At 37.9% G+C, this 24,788-nt stretch overlaps 1 protein-coding gene and 1 non-coding gene across 2 annotated transcripts in view; one reads left to right on the top strand and one right to left on the bottom strand.

Annotated features, from left to right (window-relative positions):
* Nucleotides 1–4,545: 4,545 nt before the first annotated feature.
* LOC146457358 (Fanconi anemia group D2 protein-like) overlaps nucleotides 4,546–24,788 on the bottom strand; it is a 38,687-nt gene continuing 18,444 nt past the window's right edge. The window contains exons 21-45 of the mRNA XM_085092071.1: nucleotides 24,467–24,586; nucleotides 23,682–23,755; nucleotides 22,992–23,117; nucleotides 22,022–22,125; nucleotides 21,330–21,445; nucleotides 20,352–20,460; nucleotides 19,186–19,303; nucleotides 18,120–18,156; nucleotides 17,569–17,702; nucleotides 17,111–17,192; nucleotides 16,291–16,407; nucleotides 15,679–15,807; nucleotides 14,961–15,079; nucleotides 14,292–14,405; nucleotides 13,644–13,777; nucleotides 12,179–12,278; nucleotides 11,459–11,584; nucleotides 10,645–10,744; nucleotides 9,474–9,545; nucleotides 8,576–8,614; nucleotides 7,995–8,069; nucleotides 7,223–7,297; nucleotides 6,752–6,829; nucleotides 5,677–5,844; nucleotides 4,546–4,721 (exon numbers count right to left, since the gene is read on the bottom strand). Of these exons, the coding sequence (XP_084948197.1) occupies nucleotides 4,650–4,721; nucleotides 5,677–5,844; nucleotides 6,752–6,829; nucleotides 7,223–7,297; nucleotides 7,995–8,069; nucleotides 8,576–8,614; nucleotides 9,474–9,545; nucleotides 10,645–10,744; nucleotides 11,459–11,584; nucleotides 12,179–12,278; nucleotides 13,644–13,777; nucleotides 14,292–14,405; nucleotides 14,961–15,079; nucleotides 15,679–15,807; nucleotides 16,291–16,407; nucleotides 17,111–17,192; nucleotides 17,569–17,702; nucleotides 18,120–18,156; nucleotides 19,186–19,303; nucleotides 20,352–20,460; nucleotides 21,330–21,445; nucleotides 22,022–22,125; nucleotides 22,992–23,117; nucleotides 23,682–23,755; nucleotides 24,467–24,586 (2,538 nt within the window). The 3' untranslated portion in view covers nucleotides 4,546–4,649. The remainder of the gene's footprint in view (nucleotides 4,722–5,676; nucleotides 5,845–6,751; nucleotides 6,830–7,222; nucleotides 7,298–7,994; nucleotides 8,070–8,575; nucleotides 8,615–9,473; nucleotides 9,546–10,644; nucleotides 10,745–11,458; nucleotides 11,585–12,178; nucleotides 12,279–13,643; nucleotides 13,778–14,291; nucleotides 14,406–14,960; nucleotides 15,080–15,678; nucleotides 15,808–16,290; nucleotides 16,408–17,110; nucleotides 17,193–17,568; nucleotides 17,703–18,119; nucleotides 18,157–19,185; nucleotides 19,304–20,351; nucleotides 20,461–21,329; nucleotides 21,446–22,021; nucleotides 22,126–22,991; nucleotides 23,118–23,681; nucleotides 23,756–24,466; nucleotides 24,587–24,788) is intronic.
* Trnaa-agc (transfer RNA alanine (anticodon AGC)) lies at nucleotides 12,994–13,066 on the top strand. Its single transcript has one exon. It is a non-coding gene; the product is annotated as a tRNA-Ala (tRNA).

The raw sequence follows: 24,788 nt of genomic DNA, 5'->3' as shown, positions 1-24,788 counted from the left end.
TGTAGCTATAAAGTTAAACGTTAATGGGTGTATCAATGCATTAATTATCAATTTACAATAATCAGACTTACAATCATTTCCTTTTTCGCTTCTTTCCTTTTAGAGTGTTTTCTGTGGTTAAAGTCTCACGGAGTTTTTAAAGCTAGAGTTTATCCGAGTGAAAACTAAACAGCACGATTCTTCAGCCAGCCGTCACTCTACATCACTGGCTAACAATCAACACCGAATGTGTTGAAATCTCAAGACGAAAATGGCGTAGCCTGAACATTGACATTCCATAATCAGATTCCCATCAAGTGCTGCGAAATAACATTGCGTGAAGACCACCGAGTGGTGATTACGACTGCTACGATTACTTTGGGTGTGAGACGTTTGGCTACAGTGAGAGTGAACAAACATCGATAAAGGAACTCTTTTTTCCTCTTTGAAAATGAAACAACTTTAGTTACTTTACCATACAGTAGATCTATAGGTGAAACGTTTGGTTGTAGTTAATTCCACGTCTGTGGCCTGACAACAGTTTGTGCGTCGATCATTCGTTGGCACCCTGGATTTGCGTAAGCATTTCATGAATGTAAAAAGGAAGGCCCTTTTATTAGGCTGGGTTAGCGTAATTTCCTGGACCCTGTTTTCCTGTATCTCACTGAACCAATGTAGGATTTAACGTTAACCCATGTTTTACAATGATCTCGTGTATCAGTGAGCGTTTTCACCGCTAGATTTCGTTCTTCTTAGGCTACCAATTTTTTCGACTGAGATAATTCAAAACATAAAATGAAGGGCAAGAAAATATTTACAGGAATCCTCATTATTTAAGTTTAAACACTAAATTTTAAAGGGATTTAAATGAAATAAACATTAAATTAAAACTAAAAATGAAAATAAAAATAAAAATAATAATTTAAAACTAATTTTAAAATTCCAGTTTTAAATTGAAATGCCCATTTATCCTGTAGAGCTCGGCACACCTTAGTATATTCATGGTTCTTTCAAGCATGGGGTCTTAAAGTTTGATAATGTGGATTCCTGTAAAATTCGGTTGTCCTATGTCTTGCTGATTTTGCTAATGACTTGTCAAACATTGCATCAGTAAAAAAGGTTTACTGGGCTGGCCTATTTTCGAATAAAATCAGTCAGCCTTTGAACTCCTTTATTTTTTATGGTGACACTTCAGAGAGTTTCGGTTGTTGTTACTCACGAGAAATTATATGTACGTAGAGCTATACAACGAAAATAGAATAATGCACTTGTTAAATTTCGTTTTATTATTCGGTCTAAAGGCTGGTTTCCATATAATCGCAGATCGCAGATCGCAATAAGGTCTGCGATCGTCTGCGATCATATGGAAACTACTTCTGCGATCGTCTGCGATCCTGCGATCGCGATCGCAGACGATCGCAGAAGATAGAACCATGTTCTATCTAAAGGCTGGTTTCCATATGATCGCAGACGATCGCAGAACTTATTGCGATCTGCGATCTGCGATCCGCGATCATATGGAAACCAGCCTTAAGGTAGTTGTGCAACATATTTAATGAGAATGATTTTAAAATTAATAAAAAATGTTTTCGACCACTGTAACTTGAGTAGCAGTCATTTCCGGGAGCACACATGTTATCAGTCAATATCAAATAAAATACAGCTATTTAGCAACACTAGCCTGTAGAACAGGCGTTATTTTTATTTATTTATTTATTTGTTTGCGTTTTTCAAACGAACGGCACGCTTATGGCAAGCTTGCCTCTGCCCGCTTGAATAACGCAAAACAAAAACAACAACAACAACAACAAAAAGAATAAAATAACGCCTGTTCTGCAGACTATAGCTTGCCAGTGGAACGTATTTTCCTGTGGCAATATTTTGGACAACAACATTAAGATTCTTCTTGTGCCAGTTTTGATCTTAAATAATCCATACGCCCTGGTTTCTGATCGTTTTCCTTTGCTCTCTGGAATGAATGTAACACAGGTTACACCAGCCTCGTCTTATGTTGTTCTACTATTTAATATCTTTAAAAATAACGACATTCGAAGCTAGAGATGTTCAATTCTGATCTTGGACAAATTGTAAAGATTGGATGCAACGAGAGCAGAAATGAAGAGAGGTTGTGTTTGATCTAAGCCCTCGTCCAAGCTAAATGATTTGCCTCTGAGTCAATTGTAACTTAGTGGACGTCCAACACCAAATTCTAACACGCTCCCATTCGAACAATCTCCTGGTCTTTCTTAAACGGGTTATGTCGATGGGGATTTTCAAGTGTTTTTCAGCGAAAAGTAAATACCTCTTCTCATTTGCGTAATGCTTGTATATAGAACACAAATGGAAAAATATCAAATGATTTTCTCAAAGGGAGGACAAACCATTATCCACTTTTTATCAACTTTTCAAAACACAAGGGGTAGGACTAAAAAAATTGGCCTTTTTTTAAGTTGCAATCTCACCATCCGTGGCTAAAGACACTTAAATATACGTTTTAGTACACTGGTATCATAACTTTTTAACAACCCCCCCCCCCCCCCCAAAAAAAAAGACTATTCTTTTTAGGTTTCCATTGATGTAAGAGTTTATTCGTTACAAATCCCACGAAACTAAAATTGAAAAACGACGCTTGGCTTGCATCCGGAGTCTCATCACCAACACAAACCTCTGCAATCATTTAAACAATAGAGCCGCGTTTTTTCGCCCCTTGGTCAAAGTCTCAACGCCAAATACAGTGTTCCGACGAACCAAGTTTAACTCATCTCAGAACTGACTTGCTGGACTGGCAAACTGATAAACGGTATGACAAATTGCGGAAGCCTGAATGGTTCAAATCCTCCAAATCATAAATGGTATTTAATAAGAAAATCCAGCGTTAAAAGAAAATTTACAGGGAACACCGATTATTTCATAGAGAAAAGGATGTTCTCTAATAGACATACCCGTGAGGGCAAAACTTTTATTTAGGCTAAAACACGCACATGAGAGTTGCGCAAGCTTGTCAACCCCATTATTGCCACTTTGCAGTGTCCAAATGGTGTTAATTTTTATACCAATACTTCAATTTGTTACTTAATTTTTTTAATTTCAGTTTTGGAAATAATATTTTTTGATATCTTACCTGACCTCTCCGCAAACATTTTTTTTTACCCTATCACGTTTGCAAACAATTAATTTATTTCGTTTTTTCAGACCCTGCAAACGAATTTTTTCCCATATTTCCCATACCCCCCCCCCCCCCCCCTCTGCTAAACAGACACCAACTCATCCCGCGTTAACGCCCATAGGCGTCTTGTTTTGTCTACTTTTGCCGACATCTGTGTTCCGACCTTTTAGTCATCTTTCTTTTAGTTTTTTTTCCCAGGCTTTTTGCTGAATATTTTGGACTTTTTGTGAACTTTGTTGTCAACTTTCTTTTCGATGTTAATCGTCCAACATTTTTGTCGACAAGTTTTCACGACATTTATGTCGACTTTGTTTCGAGTTTTTTTTTTTTTGCTGAGTTTTGTGTCGAGTTTTTTGTCGAATCTTTTGCTGGTTTTCCCAAAATAACCTTGGGGTAAAGAAGATCTGTGGACAAATGATAAACCACGTACGCTTAAATTTCGTCCTTGTTCTTTACATTTCAGTTTTCATTTTTGTTTCAAAAGCTTCGCTTTGAGCTAAATATTTATCACCTAATCCCATTTTTGTTTTGGTTTGTAAATTCCTCAATAAATGATGACTTGAACAAGATGTGGTTACTAAGTTTCGAAGTGAGAAGGCACTAGTGCTGAATCTTGTATGCTAACATTTGTCATAAGGCTAAAATCCGTTTAGTAGATCATGGACAGCCGCTCTAATCCTAAATAACAGGAACTTTAGATGTGGTTTCTTTCGTTGCCTCGAGTATGTCGGCCTAAAAATAGACCCTTTTCCAAAATGGCGGTCCAAAATTCAAATAAGTTAAAATTAAAAACGTATACCAGCACAAGAAAGAACACTTTTACTTTAGTAACCCTGCAAAGTTTCAGCATATCAGGTGTGATATCAGCTGAGAAAATGTAAGTTGAAAAATGAAAAATTTACAGACGTTTGTATGACTGGGGGGTATGACGTATACCCCAGTCATACAAACGTCTCTCAATTTGTCAAATTTCATCTTACATTTCCTGAGCTGATATAACACCTAATATGCTGAGACTTTGCAAGGTTACTAAAGTAAATGTGCTCTTTCCAGCGCTGGTATCAGTTTATCATTCAGTTCAATTTTAACTCATTGAAATCTGTTGCCGCCATTTTGGAGAAGGGTCTATTTTACGGCACTAATCTTCGCAAAGGAAATGTTTGGCGAACACTCAAGATCGTTTGCCTTGAAGACTTGCTACTTTCGGAGACTCTCTAGTTTCACGATTTACTAACAACTGACAGCTTGCATCGCTATTTTGGGAGGTCGGGTAAGACCTGAGTATAAGAACTTTATGGTACAAAGGAAAATATTTTTCTTTATTTTGGACATCTACATTGCAGAGCGTAAAAGAAAATGTTTCGATGAGTAACAAGGTCACACAAAAAATCACCAGCATATTGAACATAATTGTCTTTATTGGGGTGATGAATGGAAAACTCCAGACTTTGCGAGACTAGCGGCATTGAGAAGCTATGAACAAATCAGAACACGTCTTTTAGAATTAAAAACTCTCGCTATACGACTCTTCATCGCCGTTTTTAGATTCCCCCTCATGGCTTCCGTCAGCATCTCCCTTGAAAACAAAACAAAACATTAGGTTAGATGTAGATAAGCTTGTCTTCATGACAAGTGGTCAGTAAAAATTCGCATCAAATTAGAACAAGCAGCAAATCAGAAAGGTGTCGAAAGGAAACTTTTTAAAGTCTTTCCTCCTACCAATTAACCTGGCAGTAGTAACCTTAAGGGAAGTGGTCCAAACTACTATACTCGAACAGGACCCACCAAACCAAAGAATTGATGGTGGCCTCTGCCTGCACCTCCCTTCCGAAACCTCAAAAGATGGTGTCTTTATTGCATAGCCACCCCTCTATCCAGCAGTAAAAAATTGACAGTGAGATTCAAACCTCGCTTTTCTTATCTATCTAGCAATGCTGACTCTTGCTAGCTGAATATTTTTGTGCCAACTCAAATTTTAAAGCCAATAAAATTTTTTCGATAATGTTCACGAGATAAGTGGTGTCTTCGATATCCCCCCTACCCCAGACAAGGTGGGTCCTCTTCGAACAAACTTGTTATAACCAGTTCCCTTATATACATTCCATTTGAATGTTTTGCGCAATATAGCCAGGTCTTGCATAAAATAATTAAAAATTTCAAAATCAATGAAAACTGAATCTTTGTTGGCAAACGTTGTGCACGTGAAACTATGTGGTTTTTGAGAAAATAAATTGTTTCCTGATCATGTCATTTGGAGTTTGGAAAACAAAATAGCTTTTAGTATCCAAAACATTTAAAGCTTTACAAGCTTTCGATTCCTTCGCGGAATCTTTTCCAAGCAAAAGAAATTTGAATTTATGTCACGTGACTTGAGGTGGTGTGAGTCAGGTTCGTAACCGCTATCTCGATTATATAGTTATGGGGCCCAATAAATAATTGGAGCTTTGGAGAAACGAGCACCTGGGCTCTCAACGTCTAAGCTTTGAGCTCCTAAGAATTTTTTTACGAGGCTTTAAAGACTCAAATTGTACCTCTTCGTCGTCGTCATCTTCTTCCATTTCTTCACCTTCCTCTTCGTCCCCGGTGGGCTCGTCTGTTGCTGTAGACTGCTGTGAGGAGATCACTTCACCATGTATGTCCCTGTTTTTCAGGTTTCCAAGCCAAAATGCCTCGTGACACTTGTTTAATGTTAGCATTGCCTGCAAGCACACAACATCAATCAATCAATCAATCAATCAATCAATCAATCAATCAATCAATCAATCAATCAATCAATCAATCAATCAATCAATCAATCAATCAATCAATCAATCAATCAATCAATCAATCAATCAATCAATCAATCAATCAATCAATCAATCAATCAATCTATCAACGTTGTTTAACGAGGGTGACACGTAACAGTCTGTTTCCACTGACAAACATGTGGCCCTCAGGTTCAAGATCAAATTGGAATTTGGAAATGCTGGTTTTTGAGGAAAGGGGAAAACCCGAGAACACGAAGAAAAACTTCTCGGAGCAAGGACGAGAACCAACAACAAACTCAACCCACATATGACGCCCAGACAAGGAATCGAACCCGGGCCGCATTGATGGGAGGCGAGTGCTCTCATCACTGCGCCATCCCCGTTCCCCACATGTACCTATTGAGCACTTAACAGAACTGCTCAGTTGCTTCCTTGGCTTCCATTTAAATGGTCATGATTTCCGATTTCACTGAAAAAGTTAGGTTGTACAGCATGATTAACAGGCCAAATGAAGGTACTGCTCAGTAACTTTCATTTGAATGGTCATACTTTAGGATTTCATCCACAGACTCAAAAGTTAGAACCACCTTGTACAGCACAAGAAACAGCACCACATGAAAGTACTGCTCAGTAGCTTTCATTTGAATGGTCATACTTTAGGATTTTATCCACAGACTCAAAAGTTAGAACCACCTCGTATAGCATAATAAACAGTACCGCAGGAAAGTACTGCTCAGTAGCTTTCACTTGAATGGCCACACGCCACCATTTTATCCAGGAAAGTACAGTTTGGCAGCTTTCTTGAAAAATCACACTTTAGGATATAACGCGGAAACTTTAAACTACTAAGTGTACATACCTTGACTCTGTAGACAAAGGTTTCCAAACACTTCTTAACCGCTGGGACATGGTTGGTAAGAGACAGATCTTTAGATACCTGAGAGACACAGGAAATAAATGTTTTATGCAAAACATGGATGTGAAGCCTTGGTGGTGCACACACCAAAAGCTTAATCTAACATCTGGGATACTGCTACAGTGTGTTTATTAGATTATTAGGAACAAGTGTTGTGAGACGGGACCTTCGGTTTATCGTCCTTTTCCGAGAAAACTAGCACATCTAACCGCTTGCAGACGTCATTACAAAGGCAGCACTTTCTCCTCAGGTATTTAAAGAGCCTGAGTGTTAGTCCGGCCGGGGTTTGAACCCGCAACCTCCCGCACGGTAGGCGGTGCTCTACCAACTGAGCTAACCGGACGAAATTGACTCACATGAAAAAAGAATTCCGTGTCAAAGTTTGGGTTAGGAATTGCTTCTTTAATTACTCACCTTGCTGTGCCCACAGAAATGTTGAAGAGATCTTGTACTTTGCTGCAAGTTTTTCAGCAGCCCATGAATATCATCCTTTTTTGGGACAACAAGAGACATAAATTATATCCATGGACGGCATTAAATCATTCAATGAATCGAGTTTCTTACAAAGGCTTCCCGATTCTAGCAATAGTGGTGCGATGGCAATGTGATAATGATGATGATGATGATGATGATGATGATGATGATGATGAATTATATCCAATCGACCATGGATGGCATTAAATCATTCAATGAATCGAGTTTCTTACAAAGGCTTCCCGATTCTAGCAAGAGTGATGCGATGGCAATGTGACAATGATGACGATGATGATGATGATGATGATGATGATGATGATGATGATGATGATGATGATGATGATGATGATGATGAATTATATCCAATCGACCATGGATGGCATTAAATCATTCAATGAATCGAGTTTCTTACAAACGCTTCACTATTCTACCAAGAACGGTACAGTGACAAAGCGATGACGATGAATTATGTCCATGGGTGGCATTAAGTCATTCAATGAATCGAGTTTCTCACAAAGGCTTCACGATTCTACCAAGAGTGGTACGATGGCAAAGCGATAATAATGATGATGTTCATGATGATGATGAAAGTGGTTATGGTGGTGGTAATGTTGATGATAGTCATGACCAGTGATGGCAGTGGATCTTTCCTGGTTAATTACAATCCGTAGGAAGACAACGAACTATGCAAACTTAAATGTAAGCAAGTCACCTTGTGGGTTCTGAACATCAAATCTAGAATTGGCATTCCCAGCTTCAGAAATGTTTCCACAAACAAGCGTCCATGCTGTAAGAGATAGACAGTCCAATAACTAAGACTTGAACGGTACCCATTCATACCCATTCACCTACACTGCATGAAAAATCGCCTTCGTTACTCACTTTCGACTCATCTTATGTCAAACATGGTAAAGGTCGTTTTTACCAAGCCTTTGACATAGAGTCAAAGGATGTTAGACCTAGCAGAAGTAAAGGTAATTAATGCGCTTTAGATCCGGATTAAAGGCAGAGTAAAAGAGTTGCCAAATGTTCGTTTGACTTCTGCAAAGGTACTTTTAGTGCGCACCAAAGGTATATCACCTTTGAGGCAAGTTAAAGGACTGTCAAAGGTGATGCAGATATGCTACTAGCAAGACATGGTAGTCAACGGCGTTTGTTTCTCACATCTTTGCCACGTCGTTGACGCGAATCAAAGGTGATCAAATTTTTCGTACATTGTTAGAGTAGCTCAAAGAGAAACTACAAAACAGTTCATTGACGCAACTGAATACGAGAACAACTGACACAAATTACCTTTAGGGAAGCTCCAATTATAGCCCTTTGGTCAAATGCCTGCAAACAAACAAAAAAAACACATGAAAATGACAACACTTGCATCTTTTAAGTCGCCGTTGCACGTGGAAACTTTTAGCTGAAACTTGTGTGCAACGGCGCTATGAAACAAGTTTCACGAAGTGGTGAAACTCTTGTTTTTTCACCACTGCGACCATTGCAAGCCGTTGCAGAAGTAGAAAGCGGTTCTACTTTTCGTGAAACTTGTCTCGCAACGGAAGCTCGAAAAAGTTTTCCGAAACCGACCATGTTACACGGTGCAACGCCTGGTGAAACTTGTTTCGCAGCGCCGTTACACACAAGTTTCAGCTAAAAGTTTCAACGTGTAACGGCGGCTTTAGTTTTTCTACAGTCATCTGTAACAGGAGGTCATCCAATTCTTCAATTTCTTTGCCCCTATGAAAACGGGTGTTAATGACTGTGCTAGTCAGATGTTATAATGTAAGTAATAGACTTCACTGCTTTTATCATTTACAGTTAAAAACAGAATAAAATTACAGCTTCAAAATGTGAAGAAAAAATGTAAAATCAGGAAAGTGTTTAGTATCATACCTTCACCAATTAAATGCAACCTTGAAAATTTGTCTTTACTTATATGTTCTATCGAGAAGTACTCCTCTCTCCAAAAAAGATCGTATTTTTTATTTTGTAAAGCTCTCTTATTAGTGCACAAAAGCCGTGTATCATTGAAAAGCAAATAGTATGTACCGTCATTGGAATGTATTTGTTTTAAGTATTCAAAATCTGCAAATAGTAGGTACACTCTGTAGGTAGCGACTACCCGTAGCCATAGCAAAACAAAAAGTACTGTAAGGTCAGCAATGTAATGTGTGACAATGAATAAATGATTAAAAAATACCTTCACCAAATTGATCATAATATGGAAGATCCTCACAGAAATATTCAGCTTAACAAGTCTCTCCTTGTGACTCTGAGGAAAGAAGAAGCACCACGCCAATTTTTCACTGGTTTCGTAAGGGTATTTGTCTAGAGGCCAGAATTAATGTGAGTATAAATCTATGTGTCCGTTCTTTGGGAGTGTCTGGGAATGCAGCTTAATCCGGCGACACACTTGGTGCTTTTATACGCCGATCGCCGCGATCGGCAAAAATCGCCAGGTGTGCCCGGTACGGCGATTGCGATTTTCGCCGATCGCCGCGAACGGCGTATAAAATCGCCGATATCTAGCATGTCAGATATCGGCGGTTAAATTCGCCGGCATTCGCCAAGTGTGCCCGTTCCCGCGATTTTCTACCCTCATCACTGCGAATCGCCAGTAAAGTCAACCTTTCAGTTTGGGCAATTTTATCACAATGACTATTCGAAACTCCCACATCGCCGCGATCGGCGAAAAAAATCGCCAAGTGTGTCCGCAATAATCGCGATTTTCGCTGGCGATCAAATTCGCCGCGATCGGCGTATAAAATCGCCAGTTGTGTCGCCGGCTTTAGTGTCCATCTCAAAGGGGCACCAGCTCATGTTTGAAGTGTCTATTACATAGAACAACTTACCCTAATTTCATGTCTTAAACCCTAAGGCAAATGACAGTTTTGTCCAGATCTACAAAGTCAATATCCATGTATGATATAATTTTAAAGCCACCGATAGGCGTATTTCATAACTGATATAACTATAAATGAGAAAAGAGAGAAAAGTTATGGCTTTGAGATAAATGGGTTTAAAAAGTAAAAAAAATAAATGTTCAAAAATGTCCCAATCCTTGTGTATATTAGGTATACCCCTAAACTATAGCTTATTTTGCAGTTCTCAAAACGTTGATGAATGTGAAAAATGTGTTGAGACCCACAAGTGCTAGGGAAAAAAGAGTTCAAAAGTTATGGGGGTGGTCAACCATATCACATACTGGAGGAGGTTCCGTTTTCATCCTTTTAATAAGAAGATCTTCACAAGACCATCTTGGTGGCAAAAATTCATAGAAATCTGTCATCTGTCAAATATTGGCAGAGATATGGCATTATGGGTCAATTCGCACTCTCAGAGATGAAAGGATTAAGTATTTGGCAACTTACCTCTGGTGAATCAGTTCTTTTGAGTGGTAGAGAATGAGTCTGTTTTACACTTGCAATCAATTCTTCCATCATTGTTCGGTAGTAGCATGCCAGTGACGATCTAAATAGTTCAAGGGAAGGACAGTCAAGTCAGAATGGTATTGTTGCTTTTAAAAGGGACTATGTCACCCCAGGCGCATGCACGCGTTTATGAGAAGCACTTTGAAATCGTTGGCCCAACTTTTTCAGATCATGTACCGGCGTCGGAGAGTTCAGGAAGCTGTTTTTATCTGTTTCGCGTCAGTTTCTTCTCTTAGTTCAAGGGTTACTGCACCTTTCAATAACATGTGGACTCTGAAGTTCAAGATTCAACCAACCGTTTCAACATAACATAACATAACATAACATAACATAACATAACATAACATAACATAACATAACATAACATAACATAACATAACATAACATAACATAACATTTTATTCAGGAGGCTTCAACACAAATACAAAAACATCCTGAATAGGGAAATCGTGAGGTTAACCGTGTATAAAAACAATTCCCCTAACTAAAAACTTACAAAAATATTACGCTTTTCGCTGCCGTCAATCACTGCAACAAGAAACAACAACGTATGGCTCATCGGGGTCAAAAGGTCATGTTCGTGCGCTGTGATTGGCGGATTTTGATCCACTTTGTCGGTTTCTGTATTTTTGTGGTCAGTCGGTTGTCGCCGTGATTATGATTGACAGCAGTAACACACGCAAATCGTTAGTTGGGTTGAAGTTCAGAGTCCAGAGTCAGAGTGCTATTGAAAGACGCAGTACTAACACTGTACCTTGTAAGTGTTGGATACGTTGTGGAGCTAGCAATTTTATCTTCATCTTCGATAAGCTCAGCCATTGCCCCACCAGCAAGTTCCTCTATTGTGGCTAGAGTGTCCTCAGCGCATGACAAGTGAAATCTGACAGGAAAATAATGAACAATGATTACGAGATATACAGATAATGAATAGAGAGTCTTATTTTCTTGTTCAGAGATAAAACATTCCATCTTTCCATAGCATTACACAAATTCAAGTAGGCATTTGGAAAAAGCATGAAATTAGTTTTTGAAATGGTTGCTTCCGCCTAAATGAACTGGTTTACCGCTTTAGCAGTATCCCTGCTAGTGCTGAAGAAAATCGAATCAAGAATAAAAAAACAATGCTCCTTAACGTTATTTAATAGAGGGGTTTTTGATTGAGTGTCGAAAGTAATAACGTGTTTGCTTTAGTTTTACTTTTCTACGCTCTGTGATTGGTGGGCAAAACTCGCGCCACTTTCTCAGCCAATGAGAAACAAAACCAAAACCAATCAAGAATTGGTCGCACGCATTTCCCGCGCTTGGCGCCGGTTACAAATATTTGCTTCAAATACTGATTGGCTGATGGCGCTGCCTACGTGTGCTTTGATTGGTCACAGTAATTACTTTGGTTTTAGTTTTACGATAGTCAGTTGCAAAGCACTCTATATTGGGGCAAGATGTATACAAATTCTGACCGTGTAGAGTTTGTTACCTCAGCAAGAATTGCAGTGCTTCATTGAATTTGGCTCCACTCTCCCTTTCACCGTCAGATCTGATCCACTCACGTTTGAGAAAGGTCCCTGTTAGTTCAGCTGATAAAGTAAAATGCATCGTTTTATTCCCAACCAAGATAAAATAGTTTGCCTACACGGTACGTAGAACTGCACTCTTTACAGTGCGGCTACTATTACCGGGGTCACTTAACACTGGCCAATCAGATCACAGTAGGATACGGACAGTGAATAATTCCAAAATTCTGGGTTTTAACTGTTTTTTTTTTTTTCGTATACTCGTGATTGGTTCGAACGGCTTTGGTTGAAATTCATTGTTCTTGTCCTGCAATGTGATTGGCCAGTTTTGTTTAAGTGACCCCGGTAACAGTAGTCGCACTGTAAAGTGTATACGACAAAAACAAGTTTGAATGTGAATAAAATTCAGGCTTTCTTTTCGCAACAGCTCAGGTTGGGTAAATAACTGCAAAAATCTTTCTTCTATTTAACCCTTTAAGCCCTAACAGTGATCCGCATCTAATTTCTCCTTGTATCATTGATGCTTATTCAACCCCTGAGGTCATGGAAATTAAGGAAATGATCACCCAAGGTGAATTTTCTTGATATTTTAATAACTTCTCCCCTGTACTTCTATAAGAAAAGTATGGGGACAAGATGGGAGAATTTGTTCTTTGATGTAAGAGGTTAAAGGGTTAATCTTTCACCCGCAGGTCAAATATATGTTTCATATATTCATATTCATCTATTCATCCTTCACGGGTATATTACGAACTCACAATATGACCAGCTCCCAGATGACTTGATAGCTCAGTTGGTAGAGCACTACACTAGCATCGCAGAGGTCATGGGTTCGAATCCCGTTCAAGTCCGAATTTTTTTTCAGGCTTTCTTTTCGTAACTGCTTAGGTGGCAAATCTTTCTTTGATTACATCTTCATGTTGTTCTCGTATGAAAATAAAAAAAAATGCTTATCAATTTTCATTCATCGGATTTCAGATGAATAAAAACGTGAAATTTCACTTCCAGTTGGGATACATTACCGCGCAAGACGGGAGACTGGGGATGGTAGGGTTTTGACGCCAATCCAGGATCGCTAGTTTCATGTTTTCTCTGTTCCCCAGTTGCTTTTCGCGCGCAGGGGAAAAAAAACTGTGAATGAAATTATGACTGGGAAATTTGAATGCTCGCAATGAAACTGTACTGAGGAAAAGAGAAACCGCGGAAGAAGCAATCCTGTATTGACGTCACAGCTCTCCTATCCAACCCATCTTGCAGTGTATTGTATTCTAACGGAAGCGAAATTTCAAGTTTTTATACACCTCAAAGGCGGGAAAGAAAACTTGATAAGGAAATCTTTTTCGATTTTCATACCAGAGGAACGTAAAGATTTGGTCAAGCAAATAAAACAAATGAGGTCACACACACTTGAAGGCAATTTACACATACCTAATGCTGTGTTCATACTGTTATTAATGCCTTGTTGGCGCTCACTCAGAACAGCTAGCAGTTTGGTCAGGCTGACAGCTGTTGTAATGTTAGGAACACTGCTAGAGAACTGCTCAAGGTAGTGAAAACTCTGCCTGCAAAACAGAAAGGACAAAAGTATAACAAAAGTCAGTTCTGTCAGTCAGAATGATCAAACATTTCTTGATGATGGCGATTCCCCAATTACAGTGGCAGAATGCCCAAAATTCACTGTTCATGCAAGTTTGAGAGAGATTTCATTCTTACGGAATCATTGTCAGTCATTGCTCACCGTTCTCTGAACTTTGTTAGAATCCAAGAGTGTGTTCAGTATGTTATGCATAGATCAAGCAGTCTCCCTAGGGCAAGATCACTTTATTTATTTATTTATTTATTGACTGATTGATTGATTTATTAAAGCTTTCACCAACCAAGAAAAGATAATACATTGGCGAGGGACACACAACAGAGTGAGACTCCAATTAAAGTGTGCCCTTGAGCATTAGAATACTTTTTATGCACTGGCTTAAATCCGTGGTACTGTACTGATCATCAATACTAGTTGATACTAAAAGAATTCAAAGAATTCCAAAGGACAGGGAGAAACTCTCTGAATTAAACATGACTCACTTCAGTAACTCTTGAAATCCTGGCTGAGATTTACTGGAGAGCTTTATCCGTGATGACAAAAGAAATAATGCTTTCTTTAAAAGGGCTTGATGTTCACTCGTCATAAAACCACTCCTGCGAAGAAAGAAAAAGATGGTTGATTCGGTGAGAGAAAATCACTCTCAAATCTTGCATTAAACGTTATTCTTAAAACAATAGTTTGACATCCTTGATAACCAACTGTTTCTTCAGTTATTTCCTCCTGTCTGACTCATCTATTAACCTTATTTAAAAGTAAACAGGAAAGAGCAGTTCTGTATAGATTTTAGTTTAATAAATATATACAACTCAACAATTCAAACTAAGATTTGCGTGGTAAAAGCCAATTTGAAAATTAGTAATATTGTTGTATTCACAGTTCAGTATTTCGCATTTGTTGATTCTGATTTTAAATGTTGAACTAGAAAATTTAAAATACTGGCATAAGAAACTTCCAGCTTATGTAGTTCCTGACTATGTTTAAGATGCAATCCATTCTGAACTGTCAGTTCTGTGTAGATTTCTGTTGCATAAACTATCTCTTAACATATTTTGAAGATCCAAAATAACATTCATGAAGGAAACAATTTCACAAGAAATAATTTTGAACGTTGTTTTTATGATGCAAAAGACAGGTTTGATAACACACACCATGCAAAAAGACACTGAAGACAGTTGAACAGCAAGTGAAAACATGAAGCCATTGTCAGTGCTTCTGGTGTGTTGTGACCAGGGCCATCTACAAGTCCATCATTTTGAGCCATTAACCCCTGCAAATAAAACAAAAATAAATGATATTATAGCTAAAAAAAAAAAAAAAACTGACGCAATGCACGTTTATGTATGTGAGGTTAGCGTGACATTTTCGAACATTAGAGTAAGTTGAAAAACGAGTTCAGAAATGAATTTGCCATATTACTGAGTTTAACAATACTATTTCTCTGGGGGGGGGGGGGGGGAACCTAAGTTCTACAAGCCCATGGTTTTTATTAGGTTCCCTCGCCACTTTTTTTCTATCTCTTGTACTTCAATCACTGTAACTTTGCAATCATTTGTAACCATTGAAATCATTGTAATTTATTACTCATTGTAACTTAATTGTGTGTGGCAAATAAACTAAATAAATAAAGCTTCTGAAGATCTCATGGCGAATCCATTCATGAACCGAGTTTCTCAGTTAACTCTGTGTTTAACAATGTTTCAAAAGCCTTGTCGTTTCTCATGGGCTTCCTCACAACCTTCATTTTATCATTATTACACACTTGTAATTTCATTTATAGTCGCAAAAATAAACTTGAATTTGAACTTGAAGTGTGAATTGTGCTATTACCTCTACAAAAGGAACAACTTAGCGTGCTACTGTACAAACCTGGAAGAAAGCACTAGTGGCCTCTAAATGCTCACACAAGGCTGGTAAAAGTTCGACAGCATATTTGGCTACTTCCTTTGATGAGTATCTCGATAAATTAGAAAAGCCCACCAGTTTATCCTGACGAACCTACATCAGGAGTAATGAAAGACAGTCAGAATCTATAAGTTATTAACAGGATGTATCATTGCAGTTGCCTTCAAAGAAACTGCAACAGAGAAAGTAAAGGTCACTGTTGACCACATGCAGAAGCATTACTCATAACTCCGTGTAATATCAACCGCAAAGTTTAATGTTTAAGTTCATTTCATGTTTAACCACGATTAGCTTAATTGGGCTTCGAACAAATCGGCCCTGTAGATTAAAACTTAAAGTGTAACAATTCAAATGAAAGCTATTGAGCTGTACGTTCATGCTCTGCTGTGTATTGCCTTGTACAAGGTTATTTGAAACTTCGATCTGTTCGTTAGATACTCAAGTGCAAATGAAAGCTACTAACTATACTCAGCAATATAATTGCTATCATTTAACATATTATTCTTAGAATACAATTTCGAGCCAGGGAAAGCAAAACAACTGGAAATTTGACGATTTTTTGTCCTGAATACTCACTTTGAGAAAGCTTCTTCTGGATGAAGCAGACGCTGACAAGGAGTGTTGAAGTTTCCTAGAAAGATCGTCCAACAGAAACTCTAGCTGAGGGGCCTGAAGTTGAAGGATTGTTGTCTCCTTTACAAAAATATGGAAAGAAAGAAATGAGAGGTGTAAATTATGCTACTCTTACTGTACTGCATACATGTATCTAACAATTATTTAAACGAGCGCGCGTTGGGATAGATAGCCAACGAGGCGCGTAGCACCGAGTTGGCTATAATCATTTTATTAAAAACTGGATCATTGGATAATGTAATTTGAGCGTTTTAATTGGCTTAGCAGCCATGGTATATGAGCCATAATACCATGCCCGAGAAATAGAGACCATTAAATTGTCTTCTAATTGTTTTTGCAAAGCGAAATCCGTAAAATCTAGCATTATTTCTTGAGTGCTTTTTAATAAAACAATTATTCCACTCGCGCTTGTTGGATATGAGATGATTATAGCCAACTCGGCGCTACGCGCCTCGTTGGCTATCTATCATCTCATATCCAACGCGCGCTTCCGGAATAATTGTCAAATATCCAACAATCGCGAGTGGAATAATTGTTTTATTAAAAGCGACCAAGAAATATTGCTAGATCTTGCTGATTTCGCTTTCAAGAACAACTAGAAGACAATTTTTAAATGTTCGCTATTTCTCAAGATTGGTTAAATGGCTCATATACCATGGCCATTTTAAGCCAATTAAATCCCTGTGGAATAGCGTTAAGGTTATATAATGATCCAGTTTTTAATAAGTGCGATTATAACAAATACTGCTCATATGCCACATACCTCTGTGTTCATTTCAGAATCCAGGACAGCACGAGACACTAATTCACATTTTAAAATACCAAATGTTTTGAGATCAAGCTCTCTGCAACACAAGAAAAAAGTTGAAAGTTCTACCATGAATGTTACAAAGCAAAGATCAAACTCAAGGTGGTTTTACACTATGCAACGTATTGTGCAAGACGTTCTGCATTAAACGCAAGATGGATTGCACTGGAAAATGATTTAATTATCGAAATTAACCTGCAACGGGAAGCTTTAAGATTTCGTCTTTTCCAGGTTACGTTACATTAAGGAGTTTTTACATTGTTGAGATACTACTGGAATGAAGCTGAAATGAAACGGATTGACTGAGGCGAAAAACAGAGGGATCGAGGCCTAGGAAGTAGGCAACCAAAATGCATCTTTTATCGATTCATTGACTACGGAATCAGGAAATCAAGTCATTTCCCTTTGCTCACCTGAGACATGCTCTATACTGCGACATTGACACTGGTACTGTCTTGTCCCTATCTTTTTCCTTTCCTTCTTTTGGGTTGTCTTTCTGAGTATCACTTTCTTTGTCATTAACATTTTCTTTTTCTATTTCTTTTATCTACAAACAAAGCCAAAACAACCGCAACAGTGATTAATACATAAAAATTACTTTTTAAATCACTTTTTGCCTTTTCACTTTCGCAATCATTTTTCACAAAAATGTGAATCTAAAATATTTCTTTGATAGGTACAAAATGGTCCTGGCCTGGCCACATTTTCCCCTTAGTTCTCAATCGCCCACTTCAGTGTAAACAACTATCCTACCAAACAATATGCTATCAACGACCAATGCCGAGGAAATTTGTTTAATATTGATTTCCAAGGATTTCAGAGTAAAATACTTTGCAAAGAAGGCAACAACTCAACAATGAGACGACAAAAAGACGCATTAATTTACAATACTAGGATGTGGAAAAAGATATCTCTTTCATAGCTTTAGAATTTTTTCGCTAACAATAAACAATGCTTCCTTCACCTTTTCTATTGAATCATCGGCCTTTTCACTGTCAGCCCTGAAAACATAAAAAAGAAATGGAAAAAAGTAGAAAACCATACTGTTTGTCAAGATGTATTTATATTGAGTAAACAGCTGTTCCCATATTTTGACTTCAATCAAGGAATAGGGTAGACTGATAAATTTGAAGACTGTCTGGGGTGAATAATAGTTCGATCGGATCATCCACCCTGACTACAGTGCCAACCAATTTTCCCTTAAATGGACAATTGCTGGTTATAATCTGCCTACAATGTTGTTTATGTTGTTGTCCTATTATCCTGTGACAGAAGCAAAGCAGGACTTTTTCAATATGTAACTCTTCTGAGACAGTCAAACACATCTCCTTAGTATTTTTTTTAGTAAATCATGAAATGATTTAGTAAACCCGCAAAAAACGTATCTGCTTTGAGCTCTTAAAGTGAAAACCTTATATTTAAGGCACTTTTCTTTCTTCCTTCCTTTTTTTTTTTTTTTTGGACCGAAGTTAAGACTGTTTATACTGATGTCACTGGTCAATTAACCCATGATTGATTTTACTGGCTGCAAAGAGTAAGCTAAGATCCTGCCAGTCTAATTTATGAAAAGACTGATAAATGGTCCATTCCAGAGTTCAAATGAAGACTGAGCACGTACGAGTTTTTAAATTTTCATTTAATTGGAAATTGAAGTCAATCGATATACAAATGGTTGACATACTCAGTCCCAGTTCTACAATGCAAATGACTAAGTCTCACACTGAAACCACTAAATAAGTTTACCAAGCTTGAGGTTCTGTCGTTAGATGTAGAAGGTTTTCAAAAATCGAAAAAATTAGAGACTGTATGGATTTGGGGGGACGCCATCTCAAAATTCGAGACATTTGCATGGAATTTGGGCGACCTTTGACAGGTCACAGCCTGGTTACTACGCAATGAAACAACCAAACTTGGTAATCACGTGATCTTTATGGAAATGGCGTTCATTTCTTCATTTGACGCAATTTGAACAATGTGTAAACTAGGGCCCAGTCCCTTCATGAACTTCGGAAGGGGCACATGATGCTTACCCTTTCTTTGGCTTCTTTCCTTTCTTGGCTTTTCCTGTATTCCCATGAGGAGCTGCACTTGTAACCAACGAGTCTTCAAAATCAAAGGTAGCTAAGGGTGGCTTGAATGATGGGGTCACTAAAAGATAAGTCATTAAAACATTAAATGTTTTTTTACATGTTTCACCCTCAGAATTTTCCGTTACTGATACTAGCCTACCCACAGTCCGTTTAAGATACGGTTTTTACTCTACTCATATATTCATATACATTAATTCATCCTCCTTCACGGGTATATTACGAACTCACAATACGACTAGCTCCCAGTTGACTTGATAGCTCAGTTGGTAGAGCACTGCACCGGCATCGCAGATGTCATGGGTTCGATTCCCGTTCAAGCCTGAATTTTTTTCAGGCTTTCTTTTCGCAACTGGTAAAGTTGCGTAAATAACTGCGAGGATCTTTCTTCTATTGGAGGTTTTTACTCTGAGAGCTAAAAGTTGATGAGATTTTGGTGACGAGTGTGAGCTTACTAAATCATTCTACGATATAATAATAATAATAATAATAATAATAATAATAATAATAATAATAATAATAATAATAATAATAATAACAATAATAATAATAATAAGTAGAAAAAAAGAGCTATTAAAACCTATTTACAATTCAATATTTAAAATTCATTTCGATTAAAAAAAAAAGCGACTATTTCCAAGTACAACAGAGCTATTTTCAAGCACAATTTTTTAACAATAGTAAGACTAAAATTTTGATGAAATAAAAAAGTTGTTAAAAAGATCCTAAAATACTAATTTACAACGTCACGCCATCATTCACTTTCTAAAATTAGCGGAGACACGCTTGGCTAGCGTTTAAGCGGCAGTCATCAATGAAATCCCCAAATAATAATAATAATAATAACAATAATAATAATAATAATAATAATAATAATAATAATAATAATAATAATAATAATAATAATAATAATAATAATAATAAAGAACCATTGGCTAAACTGGTTTTCCAGATGTCACACTCAAACAGAAAACAAAGATACAGCACCGACCGACCAGTCCCCCTATGCTTCTCTTTCAAAAAAATGGAAACGATTTAGTTTGTCCCGCAATTGCGACATGCTGGCTATGTCACCTTTCTTGTTGCAAAAAATGTAGTTCCCAGCTTACCTGTAAGACATTTTTCAAGGACTTTATACAACTCTGTGATGCTCTGCAGTCGGGCAATACTTTTTCCCCTCATCTCTGGGTCTTCTTGAGGTGCAAATGCATTCACAACCTACCAATGAACAACAGTTATTGTGGTAAAAAGAATGAAGGAAAGTGGTAAAGTTAACACAAGACAGCATGTAATTATCATGACTTTCAAAAACTCATTAATAATTCATAAGCCCATTGACCTATCAAATTATTGATAATACATCACATGCAGTGACTTTATATCGATGAGCCTCCTCCTTATTAATATACCGTGTTTTATCAGCTGATAAAACACTCCTCATAAATATGCAGTGTTTTTTCTGGTATGCTAATTTCAAACATTTACAAAACATAATTGTTATGAATGCTATTGACACACGCTTTTCTAGGAATGTTTTTGAAGCCGTTCAAAAATCTCGCAGCACGTGTTTTATCCAATAAAAACACTCCCGCTCGCTTTTTAAACATTACGTAATCCACTGCTGTGACTGAGTTGGAAGATCAGCGTGTACATGTGTGGGTGGGGGAGGAGGAAGGGGGGTTAGGGGAAGGGGGGTTAGGGAAGAGACAAGTGTCAACCTTAACATGAAGGATGCTGTGATGAAACACTCTCAGTCTACTTTCTCGAGTTCTTTGCCCTTCAACCGATGAATATTTAAAATTTAAATGGTCGAGGTAATGTCACGGTTGATCCACAAGCAGTCCACAGTCGCGTAAAAGTACAGTGATGATGTCATGAGTGGTATATGCACAAGGACCATGTGCCACAGGGCCCTCCTAGCAGGGTTTGGCTGATGTAGGAGTCCATGGGTTACACAAAAAAATAAAAAATATAAATTAAAAAAATCCAAAAAAACTATGCAAATTGGTGATGGTGCATAACACTTTACCCTTGCTACCGCAAATCAAAACAACATGCAGATACACGTTTTCTGTGGAGTTACATACCTCTCTAAACCAGTTGACAGTGCAAAACAAAGCTCCGCAAATAACTTCTCGATCACCTTGATCTAATGTTTCTATTTCCTCGGTCATTTCCTGTTTAAAGCTTACCACAGGACACCCTGAAAGTAACAATCATAAATTATGTACATTAACTATGACTAGAAGCTATTAGTTGAGGTCTCTGCAAATGCTTTCAACAATGCCCAATACCCAACAATGTTGGCCCAACAATACCAACAGTTGTTGGCAAGTGTTGGTGGGAGTGTTCTAGCAATATACATGTAGTGTGGGGCAATACAATAGCAAACTGACACATGAACTTGTGTGATTAAGGAACTCTCTATCAATCCCATGTTTGCTGCATACACTGATTAACACATGGGTCCAACTTTGTTGCCCTTGTTGGGCTCACTGTTCAAATGGGCACAACATTAGTTGGGCTACGCTTCAGTAAACACTACACAAAAGAAATGTCGGGGCTTGTTGGCTCAGAACTTTTAAGCATTTCAAACAATGTCCAGCAATTCCCAGCAACACCTGACTGGGTGTTAAAATGTTCCCTGAGCATGTTGGCTCCAGCAATCCAGAATTTTATTGGCCACAAGGATTGGGAGAATTTGCAAGGCCTTTAAATAAATACCAATGTTTCCATTCATTTTATTTGAAGAGTAGACTACAACTGCACTGCATTTTACCTAACAGGGCATCGATGCCTTCAAGGTCTCCTTTGTGCTGACTTTCTTCACAAACCCGCAACAGTCGGAAATGAGGTGCAAGACATATGAGGGACACTGGAGCACTGAACGCAAAAAAGAAGAAAACATTGACTGATATAAACTCATAAAATTCCGATTTAACAACTGTATCGCTAAGTGGAGGTTGGGTGCCTGGGATGTCCGGGGGCTTCCACTGGAAGTCCCTAGACAAAGAACCGCTCCCATGGCTGGCAATCCCTGCTACCCAACCATGGGCAGCCATACTGGGCACTCTGAAGCAGATTTCTTTGATGACTAATCACAAGTGCTTGAACACAGCCTTTAAGACGTTGTCTGAGTCAAACAGTTAAGAAACAGTACGTCCAAAATTATCTATCTTGGCCTCTCCCTGGAAAAAAAAGACCTTTCTTTACTCACAAGAAAAAAACAACATTAGGAAGAAGAGATATTTTTCAAGACTTTGACTTCTCCATCAAGCAGAGAAAACCATGTGAAAGTGTCCGTACTAGACTTTTTGTAGCCGTTTGTTGCTTTGAAAAAAGAAATGCAAAATAATCTTCAGTTTTAAAAAAGGACAATGACAGAAATTAATTTGATTGTTATCCCATCATTGTCTGTTCCATTAAAAAAGTAAGAAAAACAATAGGCCAATTACGAGTTGCTTTGAGCCGCATAAAAGCGAGGCCAAGCACAAAGTTTTTATTATGAAAATTAGTTTTTAGTCACATGCAAACAAAACTAATTTTTGTATGAAAAACTTTGCAATTAGCCTCACTTTCATAATGAGGCTCATAGCAGCTCGGAAATGGCGTATTCTGGTACAAAACTAACTTTCATAAGAAAAACTATGCAGTTAGCCTTGCTTTCATTATGAGGTTCACAGTAATTCAGAAATGGCCTATTCTGGTACAGTATTTAAACTGTTTCATATTGAATTTCTTTTACTAACCCATCATTTTTTTCTTTGTTAGCTGCACCATTCCTTGAGGCAAGTAGTAAAGGAAGAAGGTTGACGGTGATGCTGCCCTCCTCAGACTCATCCAGAGCATATGAAAGCTCCACAGGAACAGTATCACTAAGGAAAGAAAAGACACCATAATCTGCTGAAGATTGAGATACCTCACAAGCTGACCAGTGCCGTTATTCTTACAAAGTCCAGAACATAGACAAGTGGAATGAGGAATTTTCTATTCCTAAATTTCTTTTACATTTGTATTTGGTTTCGACCACACATGCTCTTCACTTTCAATGCAATGCTAGATAATGTGATTAGAGGTTACAGGTGGAGTCTGTCATTTGGTGGATACCATGTGGAGAGTCCATGTTTTTCACACCAGAAGGTTTCCAAAAATTGCCCGATGAATAATTTCCAATAGCTGAAAATTCATTGAACACTTCTCAGAACACTTCGGGTGTAACATGCGGGTATAAAAATGTGGACCCTCGATCAACAAGGTACCTTGGACATGGTGCCCTAATGGCCCTCGACCCTCAACCAAAAGACTCTACAGGTGCTAAGGAGGAGGAGAGGGTTGCCTCTCTTGCTTCATAGTCCAGAGACAATAAAAAAGGATGACAAAATAACCTGGGGAACAGTTGAATATAATATTTGCCTTCTTCACAAAGAGGGGTATGGTACCTTGTAACTGGTGCCTCTCTATCAACCAAAAAGTCATCTTGAAAGTCAGCCACAACTGTCTCACTGATCCATGACTGAAAATAAAATGGTGGTGTAAGTAAAATTACAAAAAGGCATTACATAACAGCAATAAATTATTAACACAAAAACTCCACTCAACGCTTTAAAAAGGAAGTGAGAAGGTAAAAACAAAAACATATGAATTGAAAGAAACGCTAAAAAGATGCATCTTCAATAAACTTTTATCTTGTTGAAATTGTTCTCCTTACGAATGTCTGCAGGCAGCTGGTTCCAGAGGTTAGGGGCTGTACCTGTAGCTGAGAATGTGCAAACCTCTCAAGTCTTTTTAGTTTGGAACTTGGTGATCTTAATAAAATTCCATCATATGATCTTACATTTTGACACTTCTGACCTCTTCTACTGCATACAAAAAATAAATGATCCATTTAAAGCATAATTTTTTTTTGCAATACAATACTTTTTTATAAAAAAAAGTAAAGAATTATAATAACAATACTATGTTTACCACAGACATTAACCGAACAAGGAAATTAATGACAAATGAATGTGTAACTAACTAAACTAAAATGTGATGGTATTTAAAGCATAATTATGCCATTCTACAGACCCTATGCAAAAATGGCTGACATTTTAACATTCTTTGGCTTTCATTCAAATAAGCCTCACTAACTTCAGTCTTGAGTTAACGAGGCTCATAGGGCTAATTTTAATGCAAACAAAAGAATATTGAAATGTTAGCCATTTATGCATAAGGTCTACTGTACTTCAATTTTAGGATCAATCCCTCCAAGCTGAACGATTCTTGCCAATTCATCATAGAACAGTGCCGCAGCCTCAGGAGCCTGACTGATGCTGTTTCGTATCATATCCAACATGCTGATGACCTACCAATGCATACAGAATGTTAGCTTCAAGACAATAAACACTCCAATAAATAAAAACTAATCCTGTCTGACATTTTGATGATACTGCCGTCATTATCAGCTGGCAAAGTGACCGTTTCTTTGTGGTTTGGATATAACAGTGTGACTACTGTTACCAGAGTCACTTAAACAAAAACTAGCCTATCAGATTGCAGGACAAGAA

Source organism: Pavona decussata, unplaced genomic scaffold, assembly GCF_977016875.1.
Source record: "Pavona decussata unplaced genomic scaffold, jaPavDecu1.1 SCAFFOLD_244, whole genome shotgun sequence".
Classification (NCBI taxonomy): Eukaryota; Metazoa; Cnidaria; class Anthozoa; order Scleractinia; family Agariciidae; genus Pavona; species Pavona decussata.
This window is presented reverse-complemented; position numbering and strand designations above follow the sequence as displayed.